The sequence below is a fragment of the Trematomus bernacchii genome, unplaced genomic scaffold, assembly GCF_902827165.1.
Source record: "Trematomus bernacchii unplaced genomic scaffold, fTreBer1.1, whole genome shotgun sequence".
NCBI lineage: Eukaryota > Metazoa > Chordata > Actinopteri > Perciformes > Nototheniidae > Trematomus > Trematomus bernacchii.
The window spans coordinates 9499891-9527177 of NW_022987739.1; the positions used below are offsets into that span (position 1 = coordinate 9499891).

At 42.4% G+C, this 27287-nt stretch overlaps 1 protein-coding gene across 1 annotated transcript; it reads left to right on the plus strand.

Moving 5' to 3' along the window:
* The first annotated feature begins 276 nt into the window (after positions 1–276).
* On the plus strand, positions 277–24462 carry LOC117496212. The gene is given in 6 exon segments (XM_034147949.1): positions 277–326; positions 20602–20813; positions 20865–21920; positions 22111–22127; positions 22751–23852; positions 23855–24462. Coding segments are annotated over 6 exon segments (3045 nt in total).
* Positions 24463–27287: the final 2825 nt, after the last annotated feature.

Sequence of the window (27287 nt, forward strand, 5' to 3'; positions counted from 1 at the left end):
AATAATCGTATTTAATAATCGTGATATCAATTATTGACCAAAATAATCGTGATTATGATTTTTGCCATAATCGCACAGCCCTAATTAGCGAGTTGTTAATTTGTAAGCAAGTTAGCTGTTGTTAACTAGTAAGCTAGCTAGCAGCGATTGAGCTACGATATTCCAGGACTATTTGGAATTAAATCTACAAAATGTTTGAAGTGGACCTCAAGAGACCAAGACAAAGAGAGAGTTGGACACTTAAAATATCAGTGACTTTTGATGTGGAGAGCTGACATGATAATTGAAAACGTGGCCTCCATGACAGATGATATCAAAGATGTTAGGTGAGTCTATCACAACCTCCTCCTCTATCTTTGCTCTCTCTGGCTTTCCTGGTGACTAATGGCGCTTTTCCACTGCAGCACGTAGCATGGTTTAAGCGGGCCGGGTTCTTTTTTTTGCTTTTCCACTAGGGGTAGTTCCGGCTCAGGGCTACTTTTTCTCCTTTCTTCTGGCCCTCCAAAATCGAGGTTCTTACCGGGCCAACAACCGGGCTGAATATGCTAAACTAGTGACGTAAACACTCTCAACTGCTGATTGGACAGAGAGAATCGCTGGCAAGAGGCACACACACACACACACACACACACACACACACACACACACACACACACACACACACACACACACACACACACACACACACACACACACACACACACACACACACACACACACACACACACACACACACACACACACACACACACACACACACACACACACACACTGTCCACTCACACACTCAGCACCACACAGACCAGACAGGGCCTGCCAGGGCTTTGGAAACATCTGAAATCCCCCAATTTAACATAATTATTTGTCAGGTCACTTGTTTTTTTTAAAGCCTATAGTGGCTTCTTGTGAGAATTTTGCTAGTCTAGTTTTTCTCTCAACTTGTGTTGTAAAATTGGTTAAAAATACTGCCTTATGAAATACATTGGAAGGCAGTTTATTTGATATAGATTCAGATGTAATTTGTAAACGGATGATGTGTGGCTTGTGGTAAACTGTAGCAGCCTATTGGTTTGATGGGTAGAAAAGAAAATACAGACAGAGTAGTTAAACTCATATCTTCATTATGTGCATAATTTCATTTTCACTTGAACGATCATCTTCCAAGGCATATACTCTAAATAAATTCTTGGCACCTTTAAAAGATGACCTGTCTTGAAAAGCGTCCACTTCTTCTGACTTTGCGAGACAACTACATTACTTCTTTAATAGTCCCATCAATACACTTCTCTTGCAAATCAAGAGAAGAAGATAAAACAAACTATGAACTAGTATTTTTGAATTTCCTGGAGCCTAGTAAATCGTCATGTTAAAGATTTATAAAGCTTCTATTCTCGTCTGTGCTAATGAAAAGCTTTTGAATAGAATCAAGTCTTAATTTCTATGTAAAACCAAACACATTATGTCTTTTGCTTCATTGTGCACTCGTAGAAATGTTTGCCTTATTGTTTCACTGGCAAAATGTTGATTAAACCCGCTGTTGGATCAACACTGACTGACAGACTGCACTCACCGCAAATCCATATAAATATAGGGTGTAGTTAAATATTCCTCCAAACAACAATTACTCTTGAAGGACATGGTACTGATGAAGTGCTAATACAGCAGAAACATTAACTTATCCAGGCTCACAAACAAAGTAGAGAGATCACATAGCAGCTGATTTATGGTTCGTGGTTTATTCATATTTGAAATGGCCCATTAACTTTTTTTTTTCTTTCTTAGTCATGGCAGTTCTGTTTGTTTTCCATATATCGACCGGCCTGATCTATAATTCAGTTTTCCTTGAGATGAAATGGGTTTTCCAATATTACAAACATGGTCTCACAAGAGGCAAACATCCTTGCTGAGCCTTAGCAACAACACCACACCAATACTCTGCTCTTTCTTTCCATACTGTATGTTTGAAGTTGTAAGTGCGAGAACAGGAGGTTCTTTGTTATCGCTAAAGCAATACGAACAACTGCCAGAAAGATAAAGCCAATATATTTAAAACCATGCAGCAGCAGTTCGGTTCAGGCAATAAAACGGGAGGCAGGAGGTGGAACTAAACGAACAGGGTCCAGAAATATCATCTACTGTATGACTGTCCAGCAATTACTTGAAATTGTGTTGACAATTACACATTGACTACCACTGCTTATCATTGAGCTGCTGATATAAAAGGACTCACTTGAAGAGAAAGGTTGGTAGCTTCATGACAACCAGCCGCTCACATTCAATCATAGGACTCATAAACCTCCAAACCTCATAACAATCTCTTGGAGAAAACCTCTGAGGAAACTCAAACTATATTGTCTTATAGATCTTGCTCCAATTCAATTATCTTCCCTCTGCGTCTCAGATGAAGGTGTTGTTAGAGGATAACGCTTCTTATCCACATTCACTGCTGGTCTGACTCTGGACAATGTGTGTGTTTGTCACAAACACAAATGTGTGTGTCTGTCATGGCGTGTATGCAGTATAGGGTTTGACTCGGGTTTCCTGGAAGAAAAAAGCTTTATTCAAAACAAATTAAGTGCAGTGATATACTATATTTATCTTTATTGGATTTTTTCTTTTTTAATGACAGACAACTAATAAGTGAATCCTGCTAACAAGTATTTTCTATGCATCCTTTGGTAATGCATTTTTTGATTTGGACTATTGGTAATAAACTTACCTGAAAAAAGGAACAACATAGACCAATGCTAACATACCATAAATTCCTTTACAATTATATTTTATATATATTTTTCTTATATTTTGAGCTATGTTATTAGATGTGTTGTAATGTAAATGTGTGAAAGAGAACGCACTAAATCAGTCTTTGTAAACTAATGAACGAGCACTCAAATCCATAATCGTTCATTTGTTCTTTAGAGTAACTGTGTTGACTCAATTGTAGCTGAAATTCTAGGAGAAAATACACTTTAAACACTTTAATTAACAAAACAAATCACTGAACAACTGAATGCTTAAGTGCTAGTTAATTAAATATCATGATAGTTTTGTGCACCCTTGAACTAAGAGAAAACTCATTAAGGGCCGGTATCAACAAAATAAATTGCTCAGTCGTGACAGTCCTAACTGTATCTAAGTATCTTAGTTTTTTTGTCGAACATAGATGCCATTTCCACACTGCTTTACTGCTTTACTCCCAAAGTGACTTAGATAAGTGTTATTCATGACTGCTCAGTACAAACACTGCTGGTCACAGAGATGCTCGTTCAGTAGGTTGCAAATGAAGTAGCAGCTGTAAATTAAAAACAGTGGATTTTAATTGAATTCTCTTGAGATAAGTAAGTTGGGAGAGCAGGGTAAGACGATCCATCTCGCAACAATACACAATTTGTATCGTGAGGCATAAAATATAGGAAGAGCCTTTCATTTCAATATTTGTGCTTCTTGATGAATGGCATAATCTTTGCCATTTAATTACATTCTTGCCTCTTAGTATTCAGCACGGCTAGGGGGTCAGCATCTAACTTTTATTGCCTTAATAATACAAAACTGAAGTATATGAAAGTGCTTTTTAACAGTTTTTGCTTATTTGTGTCATTTGTTAAACAAATATGCCAGTGGTTTGATATGCCTGCCTGATGCTGTATACATTATATAATCCACATACACATGCTAAATGTGTTTTGCAGATGTTTGAAACTCTTTCATTTAACTACAAATACTCTCAAGGTAGCAAAAGATCTACTTCAACAAGCTCTTGTGAGTATTTTTTTCTTTCCCTATGCAAAGGTTTTTGTATACTGTTGTATACTATATATGTTTTATAGCAACATTCACACAAAGATGGACACAAGGACTATGGCAGTAATAGTTTGACATTGAATAATTGAAGGGTGGAAATTGAGAAGGATAGCAGTTTTCTTTAGCTCTTTTTTATATAAAAAATAATATTGTTTAGGTGTCAAAGCTTTTTTGCTATGATTAATCATATTTTTATTAGAGGTAATTCTGCCCATTGTTTTCTCAATTAGTTCATAATTTGGTCTGAAAACATAATTTATTTATTTTTGAAATGCCTTAAACAACTTCCTGACTCACATGTGATAAGGTAAAATTATTGTTTTGTCCGACCAACATTAAAAACCTAAAGATTTTCTATTTCATTTAAATATTAGCAAGTGGTTTATATGTTTTTGCTGAAAAATACTGACTTACAGACAGTTGATCTCCTCAACTCTGACATAATCGTACCACCAGCAACTAAATAGATGGAGCGAGGAAAATGAATCTAAAATATTGAAATAACTCTCGACACCCTGGGTAATTCTGGGCTGGGTGAGAGTGTAAAGACAAGAAGCGTGTCAGCTCTGTATCATTACAGTAACATCTTGACACTTGTGAGAAAATAAGCAAGAGAAAATAAATGAGTAACGGACCGTCCACACAGCAGCGTTAAAAAAATCTTGGAGATGGGCGTATCTGAAGCTTGGGGATTTTTTGCGAGCAAGGCACCAACAACCAATCACATGAATCTCCCGCCCCCGACATACGAAGCAAAAAAGTTTGAAGTAAACTGGATATAAACTCCCCAAACAGGCGAAAACATACCACTGTCTCTGCCACCTCCCTCCATGCCTGGCTCCTCCGGTTTATATCCCGGTAGGTAAATAGGGACTGGTCATAAAGCACCGGGTGATTGATTCGCTAACGCTAATTTCTCCTCCATTTTTTGGAATATGAGGAAATGACCTGCGGTATGTCTCTCCCAGCATACACGCCGTTTGATTGGCTAGAGCTTGAACTGTCAGATTTGCGTACACGGGATTTGATTGGCTGACGCTTCCACCTCAGCCTCAAAAGTTGAACATTGTTCAACTTTGAATCCTGAAAATCCTGAAAATCTCCGCTCGCCTGCCCACAATGCAGTTCGGCGAAAAGTGAGGGAAAGTGACGTCACCCCATTCAAAGTGAATGGGCAGAAGCGTTTCAAGATTTTTTAACGCTGCTGTGTGGACGGTCCGTAAATCCTGAAAATCGTGAAAATCTCCGCTCGCCTGCCCACAATGCAGTTCGGCGAAAAGTGAGGGAAAGTGACGTCACCCCATTCAAAGTGAATGGGCAGAAGCGTTTCAAGATTTTTTAACGCTGCTGTGTGGACGGTCCGTAAGACTGCAAGAACAAAATTATTCCCCCCCTGTTAACAGATTAACACCTACAGATACACACTGTCCCAGATTGACAGAAATATCGCACTCACACCGTGTGATCTGGCTTCAATGTTTGGGATTTTAAAGAAAAAAGGTGGCGACATACAGACAGCCTCACTTGTTAAAGAAGCTGTAGCACTGCTGATCAGATTAGTCATGTTCCATTTCATCCCTTTACTCTGAATCAATTGATGTCTCATCCATCCACAACACTCGTCTTCTTCATCACCTCTTCTTCCTAATGACTATCAGTCATTTTTCATCTCCCCCATGGAGAATGTGATGTAAAGCCTTATGTCTCACATCCGCTCCCCTTGACTTACTGGCAGGATGTTAATTTGTTTTTCTTCCGATGAAAAAATGTATCTAATTTAGCCCGTGTCAAGAATCTTCTTTATCTGAGTCTCATCAGTTTGTTTATTTTGGCCCCAGACAATACTTCACAATAAAACATGTGACTTTATTCAAATGAAGGGCATACTTTAGGGCGCCATCGGTCCAGGCAGTTTAAACCTCAAAGATTCAAAAAGATTCAAATGCTTTATTGTCCTATGCACAATAGCTAAAGTGTAGTTTTGGCAATGAAAAGTGTTAATTAAGTCCTAGGCTCTGTCCAACAAGACATCAAATAAAAAAATAGTGCAACTGTATGTGTGGAACTGACTGGGATCATTATTTTATTTGTGAGGAAACATCAGGCTTGACTGCTAACATCATTTAACAAAAAAACACATTTAGAAAACTCATCCTGATGTTTGTTGCATTAGCTAAATGTCTGTATGTTATGATTAACTTGGTAAGTGTTGGTACAGCATCCTTTCAAGAGAATGAATGAATGCTTCCCAATGAAGATCATTGGTTTAAATTCAATGTTGCATATACGTTTGAATAATTTATGTATTACCAGGTCTTAAAAATATAAAAAGATGTGTTCTGTGATCATTTCGATATTACCATGCTAACCGTTTTCACTGCTTTGTCTTGCACTGTGTAATTATGTAAGGGGAAAAGTACATGCGAATAAGGTCAAATTTAATGCAGGTTAGGCAAATGTGTAAAATAAAAGTACAGAGGTGTAAGTGTATGTTCATTAACATGTGTGAGTGTAGGGGGATTGCTTTGACCTCGAGCTTAGTGACCATTTATTGAAACAGACTGACATTAGCGTCCCCCATCATGAACAAGTCTTTGGATACAAGGCCATGGTCGAGCCTCATCCGCATTTTGAGCCGCATGTGATTTCCAAGCGCTCAAGGTCTTTGAGTCTACTGCCAATTTGTGCCTTCCTACAAGGTCTCTCGCTGACTTCATGTCCAACTTTCCTGCAGTTTTGGTCAGTCTACAATTCTCTGTTGACATTCCAGCGTCACAGAGAGATTTGCCAGTTTAAAGGAGGATTTCCTGAGAAGTCAGGGTCTAGACTTGTTACCCCCAGGATTTAATGTGACTGGCAGTGACTGTAAAATGTTGCAGCAGTGAAATGACAAAGACCCTGTGAAAAGTGGAATTGTAATCGGATGAAAAGATCCCGCTTTTTAAAGCACTGATACAGACAGATAAACCCATTTCTCTATCATCATGCAAAGGGAGGCTGGTGGTCGCGAAATACAAACTCAGAGAATTGCGACTTGTTAATCATGGAATCAAAATAAAATGTTATATAGTAGTTGGCTGGACGGATAAAAGTAGTCTGTTTTGTTCAGTTTATGAAAGATCAAGGGCACAGCTCATAGAAACCAAAATTGAATGCAGGACACAGGAAACAAACATTAGTCTCCTACTTTTAATTCAAAACTTTTTCAGTTTCTCTGACCTCCTCCTTCTGCAGGCTTTACTTGGAAATTGACAGATCAAGGGCCTTGGTGGAATCTGTAATTGTCCTAAAAAACCATCTTTGTACATGTCTTCATTTAAAATGTCTTCATAGATACATTTTTGATACTTTCATGATCCTGCTTATGTTTGCTGCTGTTCAGCACTCTTCTGTTTAGATGGATTGTTTTTGCACAAATACAGTAGCCCAGTAGTTGTAGACATCGAGTTTCTGTCAGGTTTGCCCAGTTTCAGTTGTCCATTGTGTACCTTGTTTTCTGCTGCTGTTACAATTGGATTTTCATTTTGATAAATAAATTACCTGACCATTATTTCAGAAGGGGGAAAAGGAAAATTGATCTTCTTGATGAATGTTTTTGCTTCACAGACGTATCAAATTAAAGGCATGGGATCAAAAAGAGCAGATGTTCTCTGACAACAAACCAAGCTTTTTACCATCTGTATTTGGATGCCTTGTTCTGGAGCATAAGCAACGACTTTTAAACGCCTTCATGCTAATCAAGTATAACAAATAGTGTGCAGAGGTTTATTGATCCAGTAATATTTTGGCTTGAAGGTTTCCACATTGATTTATGCATTTCTAAGAAAAAATAAATTATTGGTGCCATCAAACTAAGAAAATAATAAAGATATGCAGGTGAACAGGAGTTATTTGAACGGAGCATCTGAAATGCTTGAGCCATGGAAATATAAAATAACTCCACACAACGTTGCAGGCGGGACTGTTCATTTCTATGAAAGTTGCTCAGTGGGACATAAGGCGAGTGATAAAACAAGAATCTTCCTTCGCTTCCATGGGGCCCGGTCCATAGAGCAAAAACCACCAGTGTTTCATTTAACCCTGCCTTTCAGAAACAGCCCATGGACATCAGGATGGTTATGTTTTAACACAATCATGTCACGCAAGTGGACTGGTGTCCATCCGGCATAGTGGGTGTGTCCCAGAGCAAGGAACCAAGGCAACTTCTTGGTCAGGGCATTTATAGGAAGTCAGCCTCTCTTATTGATCGCACACAGATCTTCAACTCTATTTCCAGCTACAGGATGATAGACCAGAAGTGGAACTGGGGACATGACACTGCTTTTGTCCACCCGCTACCCCTCCAGGAGGTCGCCAAGTACCTTGAGTGCTGCCATCTCAATGTGAAACCCAACAAACATCACAATAAAATGATCTTCACTGTGAGTTGCTGGCCAGCTCCACTGGGTTTGTTTTGCCACAGCGTACAGAAGTGGATCCAGAGTGATGATTGGTATCTGACCAGGATTCAGAATCTCCAATGCCTGCCTTACCACATCCATGGAATGACGAATCATGGCCACAGATTTGGCCTGGTTGTAGAAGAAGGGAAGTAGAGAAGTGAGTGTGACACTGTTCTCTGGTATTGTATGACCGCACTAGCAGCCAGGAGTCAGTCAATCAGGCACGCAAGCAGCTCTTCACCCAGAAATATAGAACAATTGAAGGACTCCCCCCCAACACAAGCAACATTGATTCAGCACACAAAGAGAGCTGCCTTCCAAACTGGTCACTGCTGGGGACAGATGATGTTTGCAGCCCCTGAACTCCCATCCCCAGGTGACTGGATGCAAAAAGGGGTGCAGTGGACAATTTTCAAATGTGTCAAGGCAGCAATTCAGTGCACTGCCCTTGCTACTGTGGTGGACTGTGTTTTCAGAACTAACTCTGCATTTAGTTGAAAACCTGTAATATTACATATATATTATGTAACATGTATTCCTTCACCATAATAAATATGTTAATGGTTTTTACTGTGTATTTTGTTCCCTGAATACCAGATACATGGAGTTAGCTACATTCTAGCATGTTGTAAATAGTACCACTGCATTCCTCATACTTGAAAATGTAGGATTAGCCACCAGAATCAAGATCCTAGGTGGTCTAGATCCTAAGCTACTGGTAAAATAACAACCATTTTCAAAATGGCCGCCATTGGTGCCATTGGACAAATATGCGATGGCCCTATAGCCAAATATCGTCCTTAGGGCATGCTATAACAGTGTGCCAAAGTTCATGTTTTTATCATCAAAAGCACAATTCTTTCAGATATTTCACATATCTGCTGGACTACTACACTCTACTTGAAGAAGAAGAAGAAGAAGATTCAACTTATTGTCATTACGTAGGCTAGTACAGGTACTTTGTAACGAAACGGTTTCTCTGCATTTGACCCATCCTAGTGTTAGGAGCATAGACTGTATATATAAAGGTTAGGAGCAGTGGGCTGCCATTATGTACTTGCTCTCGGTACTTTCGCATTAACAGACAGGAGGTTAATTAACTCTCAAATGGCTATTATGTTACAACTGTATGGATGTAATGATATACATAATGGTCTTTCAAGTCTATACTGGGATATTGATTCACCTAAAAAATCTGACATATCTTTCCAAATGTTAGTCTATGGTGAAAAGTGTTTTGGGGGAAAATAGCATTGCGTCATTAACCCAGAACTTGCTTGTCTCTTAGATTCTCCCCCGGGTTTTTGTTATTGATATTCTGACAACATCAGCACCAACTCCCAACAATAAAACACATTTCCAAAGAAAGAACATTATGTCGATGGTTTCTGTCTGGACTCCTATCCAACAAAAAGCTTTACATCCTGTTTTCTTTTTGATCTGTCCCACCCACTGCAGATGGGGTGGTCACTTACATTTTTCTCCTTAAGATGTGCCTACCACGCCCTGTAAATGGAAATCTCGCATCTATATTCCTCATTGACCGAGGCATCAGTTGAATCTCAAGCATCAAAGTTAAGTTCTGTCTGGCAGTCTGCAGCAAAGTCAGTAGCCCACTTGTCTTATTGCATTTACCCCTGCCAAGAAGGCATAATGGCTCCCAGGAGCAATTGTTCCTGAAATTCCCATGCTCTTATTAAAGCGAGGGATGCGGATTCTAATCATTCTATTTAAGGGCGGATTGTGTGATTACATTTATAATGTGAGTTTAGTTTATTTTAAAGCTGAGTAACAATGTCATTCAAGGATGACAGTAAAAAGACTCTGCAATTTCAAGGGAAATATTTGGTCAAATCCTTCCTGATCACTTGTATTATCCTTCAAATAGCTCAGCTGAATATAAGTGGACGTTTTTGACATTTGAAGGTCAACGGAGGCCAGTACCAAAGTATGATGACTCACTTCTCCTAAACTCGCTCTTTCAATCAATTATTTTGGAGTAATGTGCAATCTAACATTGTCAGAAATGAAGGCTGTAAAAAAGATTTCTTCCTGCAAAAGATGAAATACATGAATAGGCATACTTGACCATGGACTTTATAAAGAACGCTTTTATTGCAATATATCAAAAAGACACAATATATCTGTCGGGGTCTGACAGGATTATTGATCAAAACCAATAACTCAGCAATTATTTTACAATGTGCTGAGGCTCCTGGCCTGCAGGACATATTTTCCAGTCTGTGCGCTTTGGTTTGAAACGGCAGAACCAGGTAGGATGTTACAGTGATGGCATCCCAAGATCTTTTATTTATAATATACCGATCAATACACAATATAATACACTCCTGTTTAATAACACCACAAGCTGAGTTGAATCAAAGAGGGAACATTGATAAGCTAAGTGATTACTGTTCTTTTTATCATTACTTTTGAATGCTTTGTGGTGTCAATATCATTCTGCTGCTTTTCCCTGCTCCCTGCGTCGGGGTTGAGCTCCTCTGAAGACACTTTCTTATTATAATAAGAAGAAGATATATCTATATATTTTATCCATACACCTGTTCAAGAATATCTTACAGTCAATGTTTGTATCTTGATATTTGTATGCTAGTGGTTTATTCAAATAGTTGATGACAGTGTTTGTGATTCATTTATTTCTGCCAAAACACAGAAGTCAAGCCAGATGCTAGATTGTGTTTGAAGAGCTCTATTATGTGACGATTATGTATTTAAAGCAGTTAAATCAAGTGACGCAGAAATCATAAATCACACTGTGGCTGCCAGTACCAACAGCAGGAAAGAAACAAGATTCAAGACAGCAGTGTGTGACAGAAGAGACACATTTTATCATCTGTCGATGGAAAGCACTTTCCATTTTTATCAGAATAAATCTTTCCTATTTGCAATTTATACATATGTTTTGCTTCTGTACTGATTTGTGGTTCAAACACATGGCATTAAAACTCATGCCATGTGTTTTTTACACATAACTAGCATAGAACGATGGATCTATGGAATAATTACAAGATGAAAAGGGCCGTAAGCACAGTTAAATCCACATTAATAGTATTGTAAACACACAGTACTAAAACAAAACTGTTAACCCTGCCATGAATCAGCAGACAGAGATATGGGTTTCTTTAATATACACAATAAAGAAATACAAAAAACCTCTGTACTGTCCACACTGTTTGATTGACAGATGACCTCTGGAACGACATTAACATTATGTTAGTAGTCTGTGGGAGACAAGATCCTATATTTTGACAAAGTCCTACATGTTGTCCTTTTGCTGATTGTAATTTCTCTATTCTACATAATGTTCCTAGTTTCCTGGCACCAGTAGATTTAGCAATTTAATATTGTCAGATTAAAGCTGCAATTCATATAAATGGGTCATCACATTCCTAATTCCCACGAAGCTCAAGAAGCCGATGCTTCGGCCCAATAAAAGAGGGTTTTCACAGATGGAATAAAGTAATTGTGCACCAATAGTTTCCAGTGGAGCGTTTGATGAACTTCTCAGAGGTGCATTACCGCCCGGGGTATAGTAATAAATCAAAGAGAGGACAGTATGAAACTTTATTGGCTTGCAATGTCTTGTTGCAGACAAAAGGCAATCCGTTAGAGGAGGAGTACCACTTTAATGTATTCACCTTACTTTAAAAGCTTCCATCCCTTAGTCCTCCACTGGTTCAGCTGCTTCCCTACCTTTTGTTATGCAGTAAGTGAAGCATACATCAGGATATCGTAAACATGTTTTACAGTCCTGTGTTGCAGGCACATTCTATTTCCCCGAGGAATATGAATATACTGTACATTTCCATCCATTATCTAGTTTACAGGGATTGATGTAATCAGGTTATACGGACAAAATATAGAATTCAGGACATCCATATCAAGGTTGTATAGTAGGGCCTCTGACAGGATGCAGCTGCTATATGGTGCCATGATAAAAAGAGAGAGTGGCTTGTGACTGGAATTTTAAACTACTGTGAGTTTTTCTGTGATGCCTCAAAGGAATCTTTTGTTTGATACGGAGTCTGAACAATAAGCCTTGCACATTTCTGTTTACTTCTCATCAGCAATTACTTCTCTAGAATGCTAAATGAGAAAATTAGTATTAGGTATTTATGGACCAAAAGTTTGTTCCAAATTAATTGTATCTAGAGGTTTCTGCTTGGCAAAATAAATGATTTGATTAGAAATCAAAACTCTCTATAAAGTCGGCGTGTTCGTATTAAACATTCACATAAACACAGCAGTGGTTAATATACTGTAATTGTCAGGATAAACTATCAAATAGTTTTACTCAAATAAACCATAACATGTTTTCCAGCTAGTATACACACCATGACTCAGTTAAATAACCCCTCATCCAATTACAACTTATCGTTTTAAGCTTTACATTTTTCTAAAAACGTCTTGAAGACTCAGTGTCCTCTGCGCCAATTCTGAATGATGATCAGAAAGCTTGGAAACCATTAGTATGTATTAAAGTGTAATAGATGAGAAAGCATTTCCAGTCTGCAATTACTACATGAGGATGATTGAAATGGCACAGGGCCACTTTAGTCTCCTTGGAGTCCCCCCTGGAGCATCTGGATATGCTATAATTATCACTGCAGAAAGTACAGATTTGTCAGGAGGGGGACGGAGAAGATGGATTGATGTATGACCCTGGAGAATTCACACAGATTCTTGGCATTCATCACTCTCAACCGTAAATTGTGTTCATTAGCAGATGTTAGCATGCTAACTCACTATGTTTTCCATCTAGTGTGTTAGCATGCTAACATCTGCTTATCACATTCCCTCAGAGCTGCCCTAGTCATGCTTTATATTTATCACATTATTAATATGTCTGCTACGTCTGTGTGCTAATGAAAGTAGCATTTTAATTAAACTATAATTTAAAGGTCAGTTTAGAATTTTTTTGTTGTGGGTCTGGGTCCAGGATTCCTGCAGCTGAACTGAATAGTTTAGATTTCTGCAGCTGTAACCATAATAATGATAAATGAAGCAGCTGTTTAGCGCCTGCTTTTCTGAATGTTTTACAATTGTCTAGGGTTGGCAGAGGTTGGCACTCTACCTAGAGCCTTTTTATTTTTAATTCACTACTTTTTCATGTCTGACAGACTATAAAAGGAGAAGAATTCCTTTGCTTCACTCGTCAGCTGGGACGGCTGGCTGCGTAAATTCCTCTAATCCTTTAATGAAAGTCTCACACCAGAGCAGGTGGGATTTTCAGAGGGAAATGGAGTAGAAAAGCTTGTCACAGTTCACCATGTTGTCAGCTCAATGGCCCATTGAGGAGTTCAGACCATTGAGGGCTCTGCAGCTTGATATCTCCTCAGGCCCAGTGTGTGCTGGTGGTCAATGAGTGAAGCCAAAAAGCTGTCAGCAAGCGTCAGCAGTGACACAAACCAGAGGCTCAAGTCATTCCTGAGGTTCAGCTCTAAGGCAGCTTTTTAAGCTTTGAGCAAACAATTTTGATCCCAAACTTGACACAGCATCTAAAGCAGACTTAAGGGATGCACTTTGATATCTGAAGTTCATCTGTATCCGCAGATAAAATCTTAAATGTAGGGGTGGGTTCTCACTCTCAGAGTTAAACAGGCCCTGGGGCCTTATTATTAAGACCGTAGTATTGATAAGCCAAGACATTAGCGGTTCTTTTATTGGGATTTTTTATGTTTACTGCAGCATCTCTTCTGCCCTGTGTCTGGGCTGAGCTCCCCCACGTGCGTGGAAACACACACACACACACACACACACACACACACACACACACACACACACACACACACACACACACACCACAACACACACACACACACACACACACACACACCACACACAGAGATAGAGAGAAGAGATATATAGAGAATAGAGATATATAGTAGAGAGTAGAGAGAGAGAGTAAGTAGAGAGAAGAGATAGAGAGAGAAGAGTATATGAGAGATAGAGAGAGATAGAGATAGAGATAGAATATCACGGTCAAGCAATGGAAACAGTTAAGGGAGATTACTGGAGTTGGAGAAAAGTACGCTTGTTACAGTAATAAAACCTCTAGAGTAAAAAGACAGTAGTTTACCAATACACTTGTTCAATATGCATTAGCATGGAAACATGTAGAAAAGCAACATTTCTTCCAGTGGCACATTTTTGTTTTAAAAAGCAAAGTGCGCTAGCCCTGCTGATATTGTTGCAAACAAACTATAACAGAGCAGTCTGTATGTAGTCTAACTCAGAGGACTAAACAGTGGGATGTGGGCCTCCATAAACAAATCTGAGAAGGCTCAGTGAATGAAAGTATAGCATTATTACAAGATTGGTCTATCAAATTCTTTAAGAAAATGCCTGGTAGGGGAACAAAGATGTACAGGAGGACCCTGAACAAAAACTAACTAAGCCCAAAAATAAAATATAAAATCATTTTGTGGTAAAAAGAGGACCCAATTACTCTGAATAAGCCACAAACAAAACACAGAAGGGACAAACACTCACCTCTAATCAAGTGTGTTTAACAGCAGTAAAAACCAATCTTAACCGGCCCTGAAACTAAAAGCAAACTTTAATTAGACAATTTCTAGGGTTGTTAGTCTTAGACAAGGAGAGAGGTAAACACAGAAAACAACAACAAAAACCAGTGCTGAGGAAGAACGCAGGAGACAGCAGAGAGAGTTCAGGCTCTATATTTGTCCAACCACTCAAACAGTTATTGGACAGACTCCTTATTAACCCAGAACGTCCCAGTTCAAGTTGTTACCCTTTAATGAACCAGGGTCAGTAACTTGGACAGCTCCCGCTCTGCAGGACCATGGAGAGCGCCTATCTTATTTTGGCACTTTGGACTTAGATCATTAATAGTTGTAAAAAAGAAGTGCTTGAGCTGGGACGCACCATTGATAAGGTTTCCCAGTGTTATATGAGCTGTTGACACAACTAGCGTGATTCAGGCTCAATAAGGACAAGTAAACTTGAACTAATACGATAAGGGACACAAAACGACTGACTGTTATTGATTTTACTTATACAGATTAAAAATATGAAATAACCTAAATTAATCCAAATCAATTGAATGCTTGTATTGACTAAATCCAACTTGATTAGAGTGAGTTTAAATATGATTAATTTATAAAGATAAATATCTGCATTCATTTTTTTCCTATGTCGATTCAAGTTACTTCTTTAATGATATACGTTTAATCTAAGTTGTAATTCTCTCTATTCAATAATAGTATGTGTCACTTTTATCACTATAATCTTTAGAACTTTAATGAGATTTTGTACTCTGTAGTTCCTTTTTTATGTTTCTCAGCAGCTCAGGTGCTTAACTTGACCTTCATGGTCCAATTATTTCCAAAGTCTCTTACAGAAGATGTGTTATTATTTCCCCTCTAATCATGAAATGTCTAAAATGTCCTTTGCAATGTATGTAAGAAAAACTCCAATACAGATAATTATACTGATAATCCTTTCCTGGAACCATAGGCTTAGCTTTTTTTCAGAAACCAATCTTGTTTTTCCATCCCCTTTGTTATATCTAAAAATATTGTCATTGTGATGCCGATTTGCTCCGGTCCACCTACACAGGCACACTTCAAGTTGCTACTTAATTAACGTTTGTTAATTATGATCACACAACATGTTTGTTCTGAAAAACAACATTCACCCACAGAGTAAAACCTCTCACTTAAAGAGGGTGGGTGTTTGCTGTCGGGGCTTGAACCCTGCTGCTGTTGTTGAAGGTTTGTTGAACTGCTTTCCTCTCCTCTCTGCAGTCAGGGAAGAATGTTGGCAACTGTTCAAACAAGGAATTACTTTGAACAGCTTGTTCTCTCCCGACAGCACGCTGATGTTGTTATGAAATGTGGGAAAAACATCAAATGTTCTCTGAACCTGCACTTAAGAAAAACAGTCCTGAAGAAAACACAAAGGTGCTGGCTTTCCAATGTGAAATATATCGAGATGTTTGTGACAGCGCAGATGGACAGTTTAGAGAAAACAGCTGCATAAACATGATAACTAATCCTTCATGCAACTGACCAGCTTTTAGACGAGCAAATGGCCTGTCATCAATTTGGAAAATATTTTAAGCACTAAAAAAACAATAACTCTTGTTTCCATTTTTGGTTTAAAGCTTTGTGCAGACGGATGAGAAATGAGACTTCCAGTTATTCAAACATCCATGTTCAAGACTAGCTGTTACCGGCTAGATGTTTGTTGTACCATCTCTTCGTGTATTCATATATGCTGCAAATGTAAACGCTGACTAATATAAAGCAGCTGTCACCTTAACCATGTTTACCGCCATAGCTTTGCGTGTCAGTTTTGCAAGCATTTTGTCATAAAATGAAGTATGTTAACACGTTTAAAATCGACCCAATAGTTGCTAGTGTATAAGTGTAAATATTTAAAGTGATTGGGGTTTTTTAGTTTGTTCTAACCTAGCCAATTGTTTTGGTCATTTAGTCTTTAGAACTTTTTAAGATTTTATTGGGATGTTATTGGTGAAATGTAAAGTGAAATCTTTATGTGTCAACATCCACTTAGTAGACACTTAACATTAAATCATTATAACAAGGCTTAATTTGAACAGCTGGTGCTCCTGGTCTGGCATTATTTACAGAAACACTGAAACCAGGGGGTTATGGCTTACGACTGACAGGAGTATAGAGAATATCTGTTCCAGGAATTTTCAAAGGATCATATATTCTTTGTTTTTCCATGACACACTGTTTGCAGGCCTTGTATGTTCTTTCTCAGCAGTGCTTCATATTTAGACGCTACACAGCACAGCTGCCGAGAACAAACCAGCTTCAGACTGACACCAAGTCCTGAAGGTTGTTCAGCAGTAAGGAAATGTTATAAATAATCCAGTAGCGTACACACACTTCTATAACCTTTGACTGGTTAAAAGAGTTTAAACTGTCAAATATTTGTAATTCATACTCAGTCACAAAAGAATGTTGGTCTATCTGGGCATGTGGTTCAATAAAGTAATCAAACAATTTTACCGCTGGCATCAGTTTTTATGGTCCAATTGAGTCCAAACCTTTTATTGGACACGTAAATGTCTGCATGCCACAAATGCCCTGATGTCACAAAGTGACAGACTGCTTTCTAATTGCTTCACAGAGAGGAGTCATGGTCCACAGCCAGCCAAGGCCACCGTAAGGGCTCAGTTCTTGTTAGCAAATCAGTTTGGGTATAGGACTGAAAGTAGTTTGTTGTGCTCCGGTTTCTATGGAAATCCTCCCTGACAATTATCGTCTCTGCTCACCCAGGGTATTTCTGACAAAGCAGCTGCATCAGTGCTATTTCAAGCGTGTTCTTTTTCCCGAATGCACTGAATGGATCATTGTAAAGAGAATCCATATCTTCAGATTAAGCTTTAGCCTATGTGGTTCTTTTAACAGTGAGGAAAAGTCTGGTTACGTTAAATGTTTGACAGTTACAAGATGTTTGATATTACCCAGAGCGGGAAAATCTGACTGAATGTTCCCATTTACTGCAGTAGGATAAGCATTGTAGTACCGTTGACTGACATTCATCCACACACTCAATAGATACCATCCTGAGCTCACCCTGACTGTTTGTCGAAACGAAGGATGTTTGTACTTTGTTGGACTTGAGCCCTGCATAGCAACTCTGTTTTCCCTGGCAACAAATGTTTGAGGACACAGTTCAGCCTTCAAGACGCTAAACACTTTGCAGGTTGTCCAAGCACAAAGGGATGGGTGCTGGCTTTTCAGATGGAGTTGAAATGAATGGAGCAGCAGGTATAGAATATGAACCCAGGTGGTAATACATTTGCTTTGGACTCATCAAAGTTGACCGCAGTGCTGAACAGAGGGCTAGTTTTTCCATTACAGGGCGTTAGGTATAAGGTTGTTGGTGACTCGTGTGTTTCAGTAAATCATAAACCAATTACATTAAAAGAGACGGCTGGCTTGGTGCTTTGAGGCCATTGGCTTTGGTTATTGTGTTACCATTAGAGGTGGACCACTGTGCTCCAGCCTCAGCAATCTCATCATGTCAGAGCCTGCCACTGTACTGTAGTTGCATGAAAGCTAAAATCAATACTAAGCGAGTCTATGCGACATAAATAAATAAGAAAAATAAATAAATAAACAAGCAATAGTATAATTACGCAATAGACAATAGATTATATTTAATGGGATTTTAGTGGCATGGGACAATAAATAAGAACATTTTAGCCTCAACTCAAAAACCATTAAGACCAACATTGACCTACATTCATCCATTAATATTCCAAACCACAACAAAAAATAAACTAGAAAAAAATATCCTCTGACCTCATTGCTCATACCTCTAAATATTTCAAGGCATTTAGCTTTCTCTCAATTTACAGGGTCTCGTGCTCTTGACCTGAGACTGAACTGAATTGCAATGAGCCTATCCTGGACCTAATGGAAGATAATTGCTTTAGCTTGCACATGCCAGCAAAATCAGATAATTGCATGTTCCATAATAAAGGGCTGCTTTCATTAGGGAAATATGGATTGGAATGTCCATGATGAAGGCAATAAGGTTTGCATTGATATGAGACTGCCGTTAGGAGTGTGTGTGTACAGTTTCTCCAGGCTTACTGAGTACTTTTACAATACCAGAGTTCTGTTGAGTACCATTACCAAAGTGATAAATACTCATACTGTATCTAGCTCTGCTCCCAACTGTTCCCTCTGTAGTAAAATTGGCGTGTTTTACTATCTCGTAATTTATGACATTTGGGATAAACAGGAAACAAGGCCTGATTTAAAAGCATGTCCAAAATGATAATGTCCCCAAAAAAGCGAAAAGAAGTCATGCCCTTATTGATTTATGTTGAACACATCATTTCCCTTAGTTCTATTGGCGAAACAAAATGGGTACCACTTTACAATAAGACTACCCTTATAAAGGGTTTACGAATAGTTTGTAATTCATTTATTAATTAGGTTGTGAACACTTTATAAATCATTAATAAGCTTTTATAAGACATGAGATAAACAGGGCAACTGTGACCGGTTGCTTGCCAAATAGTGAGCCCACATTTATCTGTACTGCTAAGCCTTATATTGGCTACTTAGCTTACTTCGTCGTCTTCATCAGCCAGCATCCTTGGTATCTGTTGTTCACTGAGTTGATTCTCGCTAAGTAGCCAATATAAGGCTTAGTCATCTTGCCAAATAGTGAGCCTGTGTTGATGTATTAAAACTATGTTAGAACTGGTTTATAAATGGCAGAGGTGGGAGTAAGTCCTACATGAGCAAATCATGAGCAAGTCTCAAGTCTTGACCTACAAGTATCAAGCAAGTCCCAAGTCACTGTGGTGAGAGTCAAGCAAGTCAAGTCAAGTCATTGCTCAGGTCAAGTCAAGTCAAGTCAAGTCATACGAAATTCTGATGAATAAGCCCAGTTTCCACATTTAAATCAGTTAAAAGACAGTGGTTATGAAAATGGATTTAACCCACACTATGATCTTCATTACATACACAGTTAATCATTTGAAATCTAATTTAGACCGATCACAATCATATTAGATTAATATTAACCCTCGAACTGCAGACAATATAGCTAGGACTCAATCAAAAAGTCTGTTCAAAAAGGCAGAATTCCAGATAAGAAAATCATATATGGCATTTGCCATTACACATATTTAATTTAAATTTCTGTTAACACTAGAACCGCCAACAGCATCAGCACCTACATAGATATCATTTTCAAATCATTGAATTTGTTCCTCTTCATAATTTCCTTATAAACTAAGTAGGACGATTTAAAACTCACTTAATTGGGTTAATTTAGAAATTGCTTCAGTTTATCATCATAACAGATCAAAAAGTTCAGATTCATTTTACAATAAATCAAGGAATGATGCACTTCTACAAACAAAAACAACATAATTAAAACATTTAAACAAACTACTAAAAGTAGATGAACTACATGATTCAACAGTTTACAGTAACTTCTGATAATAACACAGGGGAAATAAACGAGGCATCTCTTTCCCTCTCTCTCTCTCCCTCTCCTGACGGCCCGTCAGTATCAGGGTTAGTCAAAATGAATCCCTTGGCGGTTCTAGTGTTCATTTACCATTCTATTTCGTATATGGCTTCGCCCTCTAAGGCTATCGCTATTGGGTAATCCCCCTGCGCACCCGCGCAGCACTGAAAACACTTGTAGTCCACGCCCGCCCGCAAGGTGGGCCCCACCCTCGGGCTCCCTTCCGGTATAAATAGGAAGGAGGCCCGACAATCTGCTCCCTCTTTTTTTTCAGCACCCCGTTACTGAAGCACTGAGACACGTAATATATCCGAGAAACATGAGCAACAATTGTGTCAAGGAAAAGCGCGTACGCGGCTCTCAGCCAGCAGGTCGCATGCCAGCACTGTGCCCGTCTCCCCTCGGCCGACAGGAAGCGTAGAGCGGACGCTCTCGCTGCTGCGACCAAGGAGGACGATTGGCCCATCCACGGGCTCGTGGATGGCAGCCTCGTGCCCCTGGAGCCGAGTGCCGGGCAGGAGTCGGACGACTCCTACCCCATCTCCCTCCACGGTTCACCGTATGGTTCTCCCCTCCCTCCTCTCCCCCGGACGGGGGAGACAGAGTCGGAGCAGGGTGTCGACTTGGCCGAGCACGCGGTCCCCTTCTCCGTCACCACGGCGCTGCCGGCGATAGGTGGCATCTTGCTGGAACTGCCGGGGATCATTTGCAAGGCGGCCGCCTGCAGAGGTCTCCCCGTTCCCCTAGCTCAGGAGAGGAGTGCTCCGGACGACATGGCCGGAGTTTTTTCGCGGGTGCAGACGGTCAGGAGTGACCCGATCTGGCCACGCTTCCCCGCCATCAGGAGGTACCAGGAGGGGGCGGCGGCGAACCCGAGGACTCTGAAGGCCCCGGTGGCCACATTTGTTCCCCTCACCAAGGTGGAGGGTTTTACAGATGTGGGATTCCCAGCCACCCCTTCGCTGGAGCCGGGCCTGACGGCGTTTTTTGGGGTGAGGCAGGCCAACATGATCGCCGGACGGCGCCCTACGTTGGCCTCCCCCAGGGACCAGTATGTTGCCCGCCAGGCCGACCGGGTGCACCAGTGTGCCTTTCAGGCGTCGGCGGCGGCAAACAACATCGCGCTGCTGTCCAACTCGGTGGTGACGCTGGTGGAGCGGTCCACCACCTTGGCCGCTGACGAAGCGGAGGAGATCGCCAAGGCTGCCAGCACGGCGCTCACACTGTGTGCGTCTGTTGCTGTCTCCCAGGCTAGAATCGCCGCGTGGGTGACGCAAATCCAGCGCCACCTCTGGCTGCAGCAGGCGTCCGTTACAGAAACGGCCAGAAAAGTGCTGCTGGATGCTCCAATCAGCCCGGACGGGCTGTTCGGACCCCAGTTCCACGCCATGGTGGAATCCATGAAGGCGGCTGCGGAACAGGCGGACGACATCCGCCAGCACGTCAGCTGGCTCCAGCCTGCTGGGCGGCACCAACGCCCGCAGCAGCCGCAGCAGCCGCAGCAGCCGCAGCGTCCAACCCGGCCACAGCGGCAGGCGGAGAGGTCCCAACCGCAACCGCGGCGTCAGCGCCCGTCGGCGGCGGCAGGGTCTCCGCCCCGCGTCTCCGCCCCGCGTCTCCGCTCCCCCGCCACCCCAGAGACGGAGGGGTCTCTCGGCGGTGAGCCAACGGGGAGGGAGGCACTCCCGCTCTGTATCCGCTCCACGTGAGCCTCCAAGAAAACAGAGCCGCCTTTGACGTGTTGGGGGGGATAGTGAGAGAAATAAAATGGGTTCATTTTCCAACTTTTTGTCTGAGTCATCAGTATCATCAAGTGTTTCTCACATATCCTCCACTCTGTGTAAACCAGCTGTCTATAACTTATCGGTTAGTAGCCAGCAGGGTTCGTTGCGAAAACCTGCACTTTTTAATCTATCGGTTAATAAACTGCAGAGTTCGCTAACTAAACCAGCTGCCACCAATCTGTTGATTAGTAGGCAGCAGGGCTCGCTGCAGAAGCCTGCTGGTTTTAACCTATCGGTTAATAAACCGCAGAGCTCGCGGCATTCCTCTGTCCGAGATACGTCTCCTACACACGGTCATAATAAACCCATGAGCGCCGTTATAACGCCTCATGTGGTCAACACTGCATACATCTCCATTCATCCCCTGAGCGTGTACACGCCTCATGATGAGAGCCAGAGTGAAACGCAGCGTGTGGAGGCTCCCTCACAGCCCTTTCGCTTCAGGCCCACCTTGGGTTGCCTCACAGGCAGCAGCGGCAAGGGCTCTGACGTGGCTCGTCGCCATGACGACCACAACACATCTCGACCATGTGCGCCCGCTCTCAGAGAATTTCTCAGAGTGGCAGCGCGTGTGTCTGATGGACAGATGGATGAGCAGGCTGATCAGCAGAGGATACACCCTGCAGTTCGCCTCCCCCCCCCCCACAGTTCAATGGGATACAGGAAACACTCCTGTCATCCCAAGAACAGTGTCTTGCGCTCCAGGCAGAGCTGCGGGAACTCCTGTTGAAAGAGGCTATTTCCAGGGTTCCTCAAGGGGAAGAAAATCAGGGGTATTACTCCCGTTATTTTCTTGTCCCGAAAAAGACAGGGGGGATGAGACCCATCCTCGATCTGTCAGTTTTCAACAAGGTCATAATGAAAAGGCCTTTTCACATGCTGACGATCAGACAGGTGCTGGAGTGTGTTCACCAGGGGGACTGGTTCACATCGATAGACCTGAAGGATGCTTACTTCCACGTAGCCATCATCCCAAAACACAGGAAATACCTGCGTTTCTCATTCCAGGGAATACCGTACCAGTACAACCGTCTGCCGTTCGGTTATTCCCTGGCTCCTCGCACTTTTTCGAAGTGTGTAGAGATGACGCTGCAGCCGCTTCACAGAGGAGGGATGAGAGTGCTGTTTTACCTGGACGACTTGCTATTGCTAGCTCGATCCAGAGAGGAAGTTGCTTTACAGACGGTACAGCTCGTATCACATCTGTCAAAGCTGGGTTTCATCATAAACTGGAAGAAGAGCTGCCCTCTTCCCTCCCAGAGTATTATTTACCTGGGTGTGGAATTGAACTCAGCCCGCATGAGAGCGCGACTCTCACAGCAGAGAGTGGAGGCACTGACAGCTCTTCTCCGACGCGTCACACCTCGCAGCGTGGTGACAGCCCTCTCCGTGATGCAGCTGCTTGGCATGATGGCAGCTGGTCACGTGGTGATTCCCCTGGGTCTCCTTCACATGAGGAGACTCCAGAGGTGGTTTATTCGCCTGCGCATCGACCCCGTGCGACAGAAGAGGCGCATGGTGGCCATCCCTCCTTCCGTGGGTTCAGACTTAACCTATTGGAAAAGTCCCCACGTCCTGTCAGCGGGTGTGCCCCTGGGCAGAGTTACGTCACACATCTCGGTGTTCACAGACGCATCTCTCTCAGGGTGGGGAGGAACGTGTATGTCACAGGCAGTGGGGGGACAGTGGCCGGCTCACATGTCCCTCCACATAAACGTGCTGGAATTGCTCTCCGTACGGAGAGTAATCCAGTATTTTGCCCCGTTGCTGCGGAATCAGCATGTGTTGATTCGCACAGACAACAAGGCGCGGCAGCCTACATCAATCACCAGGGCGGAGTACGCTCAGCGCAGCTTTTGAACACAGCCAGGCCGCTGTTGATCTGGGCGCGCGCACACTTGCTCTCCATCAGAGCAATGTATGTTCCCGGCGAACTGAACAGAGGGGCAGACCTCATGTCCAGAGGAGGTCCTCGCCAGGGGGACTGGAGCCTCCATCCCGAGCTGGTCTCCCAGGTATGGAGCCGGTTCGGGAGAGCAGAGGTGGATCTGTTCGCCGCACGCGGGAACGCGCAATGCGCCCTCTGGTTCTCCCTGAAAGCGCAGGACCACCCCCCCCTGGCGGTGGACGCGTTCGCACATCGACCATGGCCCAGGGGACTGTTGTACGCCTTCCCACCAGTCCCGCTGATCCCTCGGTTCCTGGACCGAGTGCAGGAGGAGCGACTGTCAGTGATCCTAATTGCCCCGGAGCGCACGGGCGCTTCCTGGTTTCCATGCCTACAGCGTACGCTGTCAGGCAGACCGTGGGAAATTCCGTGGCGCGGGGACGCTCTCTCGCAGGTGGAGGGAGCGATCAACAGTCACCCTGTGATAGGCCAGCACTTATGGGCATGGCCCCTGAACGGGAACACTTAGAGGGACTGGGCCTCTCTCAAGATGTTGTCCGGACCATTCAGGGAGCCAGGGCCGCGTCTACCAGAGCGTCCTACACAGCCAAGTGGACAGCTTTCCAGCGTTGGTGTGTAGAGAAAAGCCCGGACCCCATTACGTGCCCCCTGCCTCACATGCTGTCATTCCTCCAGCTGTTGTTGGACAGGAATTTGGCTTTCAACACAATCAAGGTGTATGCTGCTGCCATATCATCTTGTCATGTGGGTTTCGGGGTCGGGACGGTGTTTAGTCACCCCCTGATGAAACGTTTTCTGCGAGGAGTACGGAGACTCAGACCTGTGTCACGCGCACTAGCGCCTCAGTGGGATTTGGCTTTGGTGTTACGCGCACTAAGCAAAGCCCCATTTGAACCTTTAGATCAGGTTCCCCTTAAGATGTTATCAGCCAAAGTAGTACTACTTTTGGCTCTAACATCAGCAAAGAGGGTGAGTGATTTGTCTGCTCTCTCTGTGGCTCCGTCATGCCTCCGGATCCAAGGAGATGGCAGTTCAGCTGTTTTACGCCCTAACCCAGCTTTTATGCCAAAGGTCATCACAAGCTCTTTTAGGTCAAGGGTGATCACCCTGGATGGCTTCTTTCCCCCTCCTCACAGGTCGGAGGAAGAAGCCACGTCTCATCTCCTCTGTCCTGTGCGCGCGCTGTCCTGCTATGTAGCACGCACAGCTGCCTTGCGCCGTTCTCAGCGCCTGTTTGTGCACTACAGAGAGCGCTCGATCGGGCAGCCTCTGTCTGCACAGCGGCTGTCACACTGGCTGTGTGAGGCTGTGTCACAGGCATATGTCTCCTCTGGGATGGATCCTCCGGAGAACATTAATGCGCACTCCACCAGAGGAATTTCCTCCTCCACGGCTTTGCACGGAAGAATGTCAGTGGAAGACATTTGCACTGCTGCTTCTTGGTCTTCTCCCTGTTCATTTATTCAATTTTATTTGAGGGATGTCTCCCATTCCTCTCTGACACACCCTGTGCTGAGTGTCCTGTCAGAGTGAGTGACGTCAGGGATCCAGCTGTGCGCCTCTCTCCTGCCTCGGCACACGGAGAATGGCCTGTTTTCCCTCTTATGAGAGGGACGTCCCCCTTTTTCCCCCTGACACATTTCGTACGGAATGTCTTGTCAGAGTGAGTGATGTTGGGGACCCAGCTGTGCGCTCTTCTGCCTGTCTGCACGCAGAGAGCTGCTATTCCCCTCCTTTCTGTCACTGGGAAAAGTGTGACTTTCGTCTCTACTTTCTCACAGCGGACGGGTATGTATTATTCCCAGCCTTCGTCCTCTCATGGTAAATATTCATGTTATGATATATTCCAGGGACCGTGATGCGCCATTCGCATGGCGCAATAGGCATGGGTTATTATCTGAGCAGGTGTGTTTGTGCTTCTTGTACCGGGGCGACCCAGTGGGGCGCAGACTACATCTTGCTTCGCCCTTAACCCAATAGCGATAGCCTTAGAGGGCGAAGCCATATACGAAATAGAACTGAAGTTACCTACTGTAACTCCAGCTTCTATGAGTATTGGCGTAGCCCTCTAAGTTCTGGGCCCCACTGCCTCCACGAATAGCTGAAAAAAAGGTTTTTGTGTGGGAGCAGATTGTCGGGCCTCCTTCCTATTTATACCGGAAGGGAGCCCGAGGGTGGGGCCCACCTTGCGGGCGGGCGTGGACTACAAGTGTTTTCAGTGCTGCGCGGGTGCGCAGGGGGATTACCCAATAGCGATAGCCTTAGAGGGCTACGCCAATACTCATAGAAGCTGAAGTTACAGTAGGTAACTTCAGTTTTGTCTTCTCTTTGTAATGCTTAATCGATTTGAAACCAAGTCTAACGTAGCTTAAACTTAACGTTAGCTTTCTAGCTAACACAACACATTCACGCACCTTTCTCTGTGGGTTTTTTTGTAGTGACGAATGAAGTTGGATGTTGTGGTGGTCGTGTCACTGATCTTTATGCTGCAGACCCTGCATACCGCTGTTCTCTTCTTATTAGCGTCATCGACAACATAATCCTTGAATCCAAACTTCACTATTTGTGGAGTAACGCTAGCCGCTGCCATGTTAACTGACGCTCCTGCCGTCTAGTGGGTTGCCAGGTTTGCGCGCACGGCGCTATAATCACCCAATCACGTTTTTCGAAAAAACTAAATGCAATATCTCACTACAAAAACAAACGCAAATATTTAATTTTAAACAGACAAGTCCTTTCAAGTCATCTGTCTCAAGCTTAAGTCAAGTCTCAAGTCATGAATACCAAGTCAAAGTCAAGTCAAGTCTTTTATCAATGTTAGTCAAGCAAGTCTCAAGTCAAAAAATATGCGACTCGAGTCTGACTCGAGTCAAGTCATGTGACTCGAGTCCCCACCTCTGATAAATGGTTCTTAATGATTAATAAAGTGTTTACAAACTAATTCATAACCTAATTATAAACCCTTTATGAGGGTAGTCTTGTAAAGTGGTACCACAAAATGTAAATGGATTATTTTAGAACCCTGCTGGAAAGCAAACCTCTCCTCTTAGATCTTAAAATCACTTTTAGTCCCTATTGGCATGAGAGATGCTTCGATTACTCAATCGATAGAAAATGAATCGGCAACTTTCTTAATTTTCAATAATCGCTTCAGTTACATTCTAGTCAGTTCTCCAGTGAGAGTGTATGCTGCTTATCTGTTCTTTATATCCACCATCTAAATTGCATTTTATAATTTGTATTTGTATGTTTTTCATGTCTTAATGTATTAAATAATAACTTCTAGTTATTTTGTCTGTGAAGCTGTGAAACTTTGTTTTTGACATTGTATAG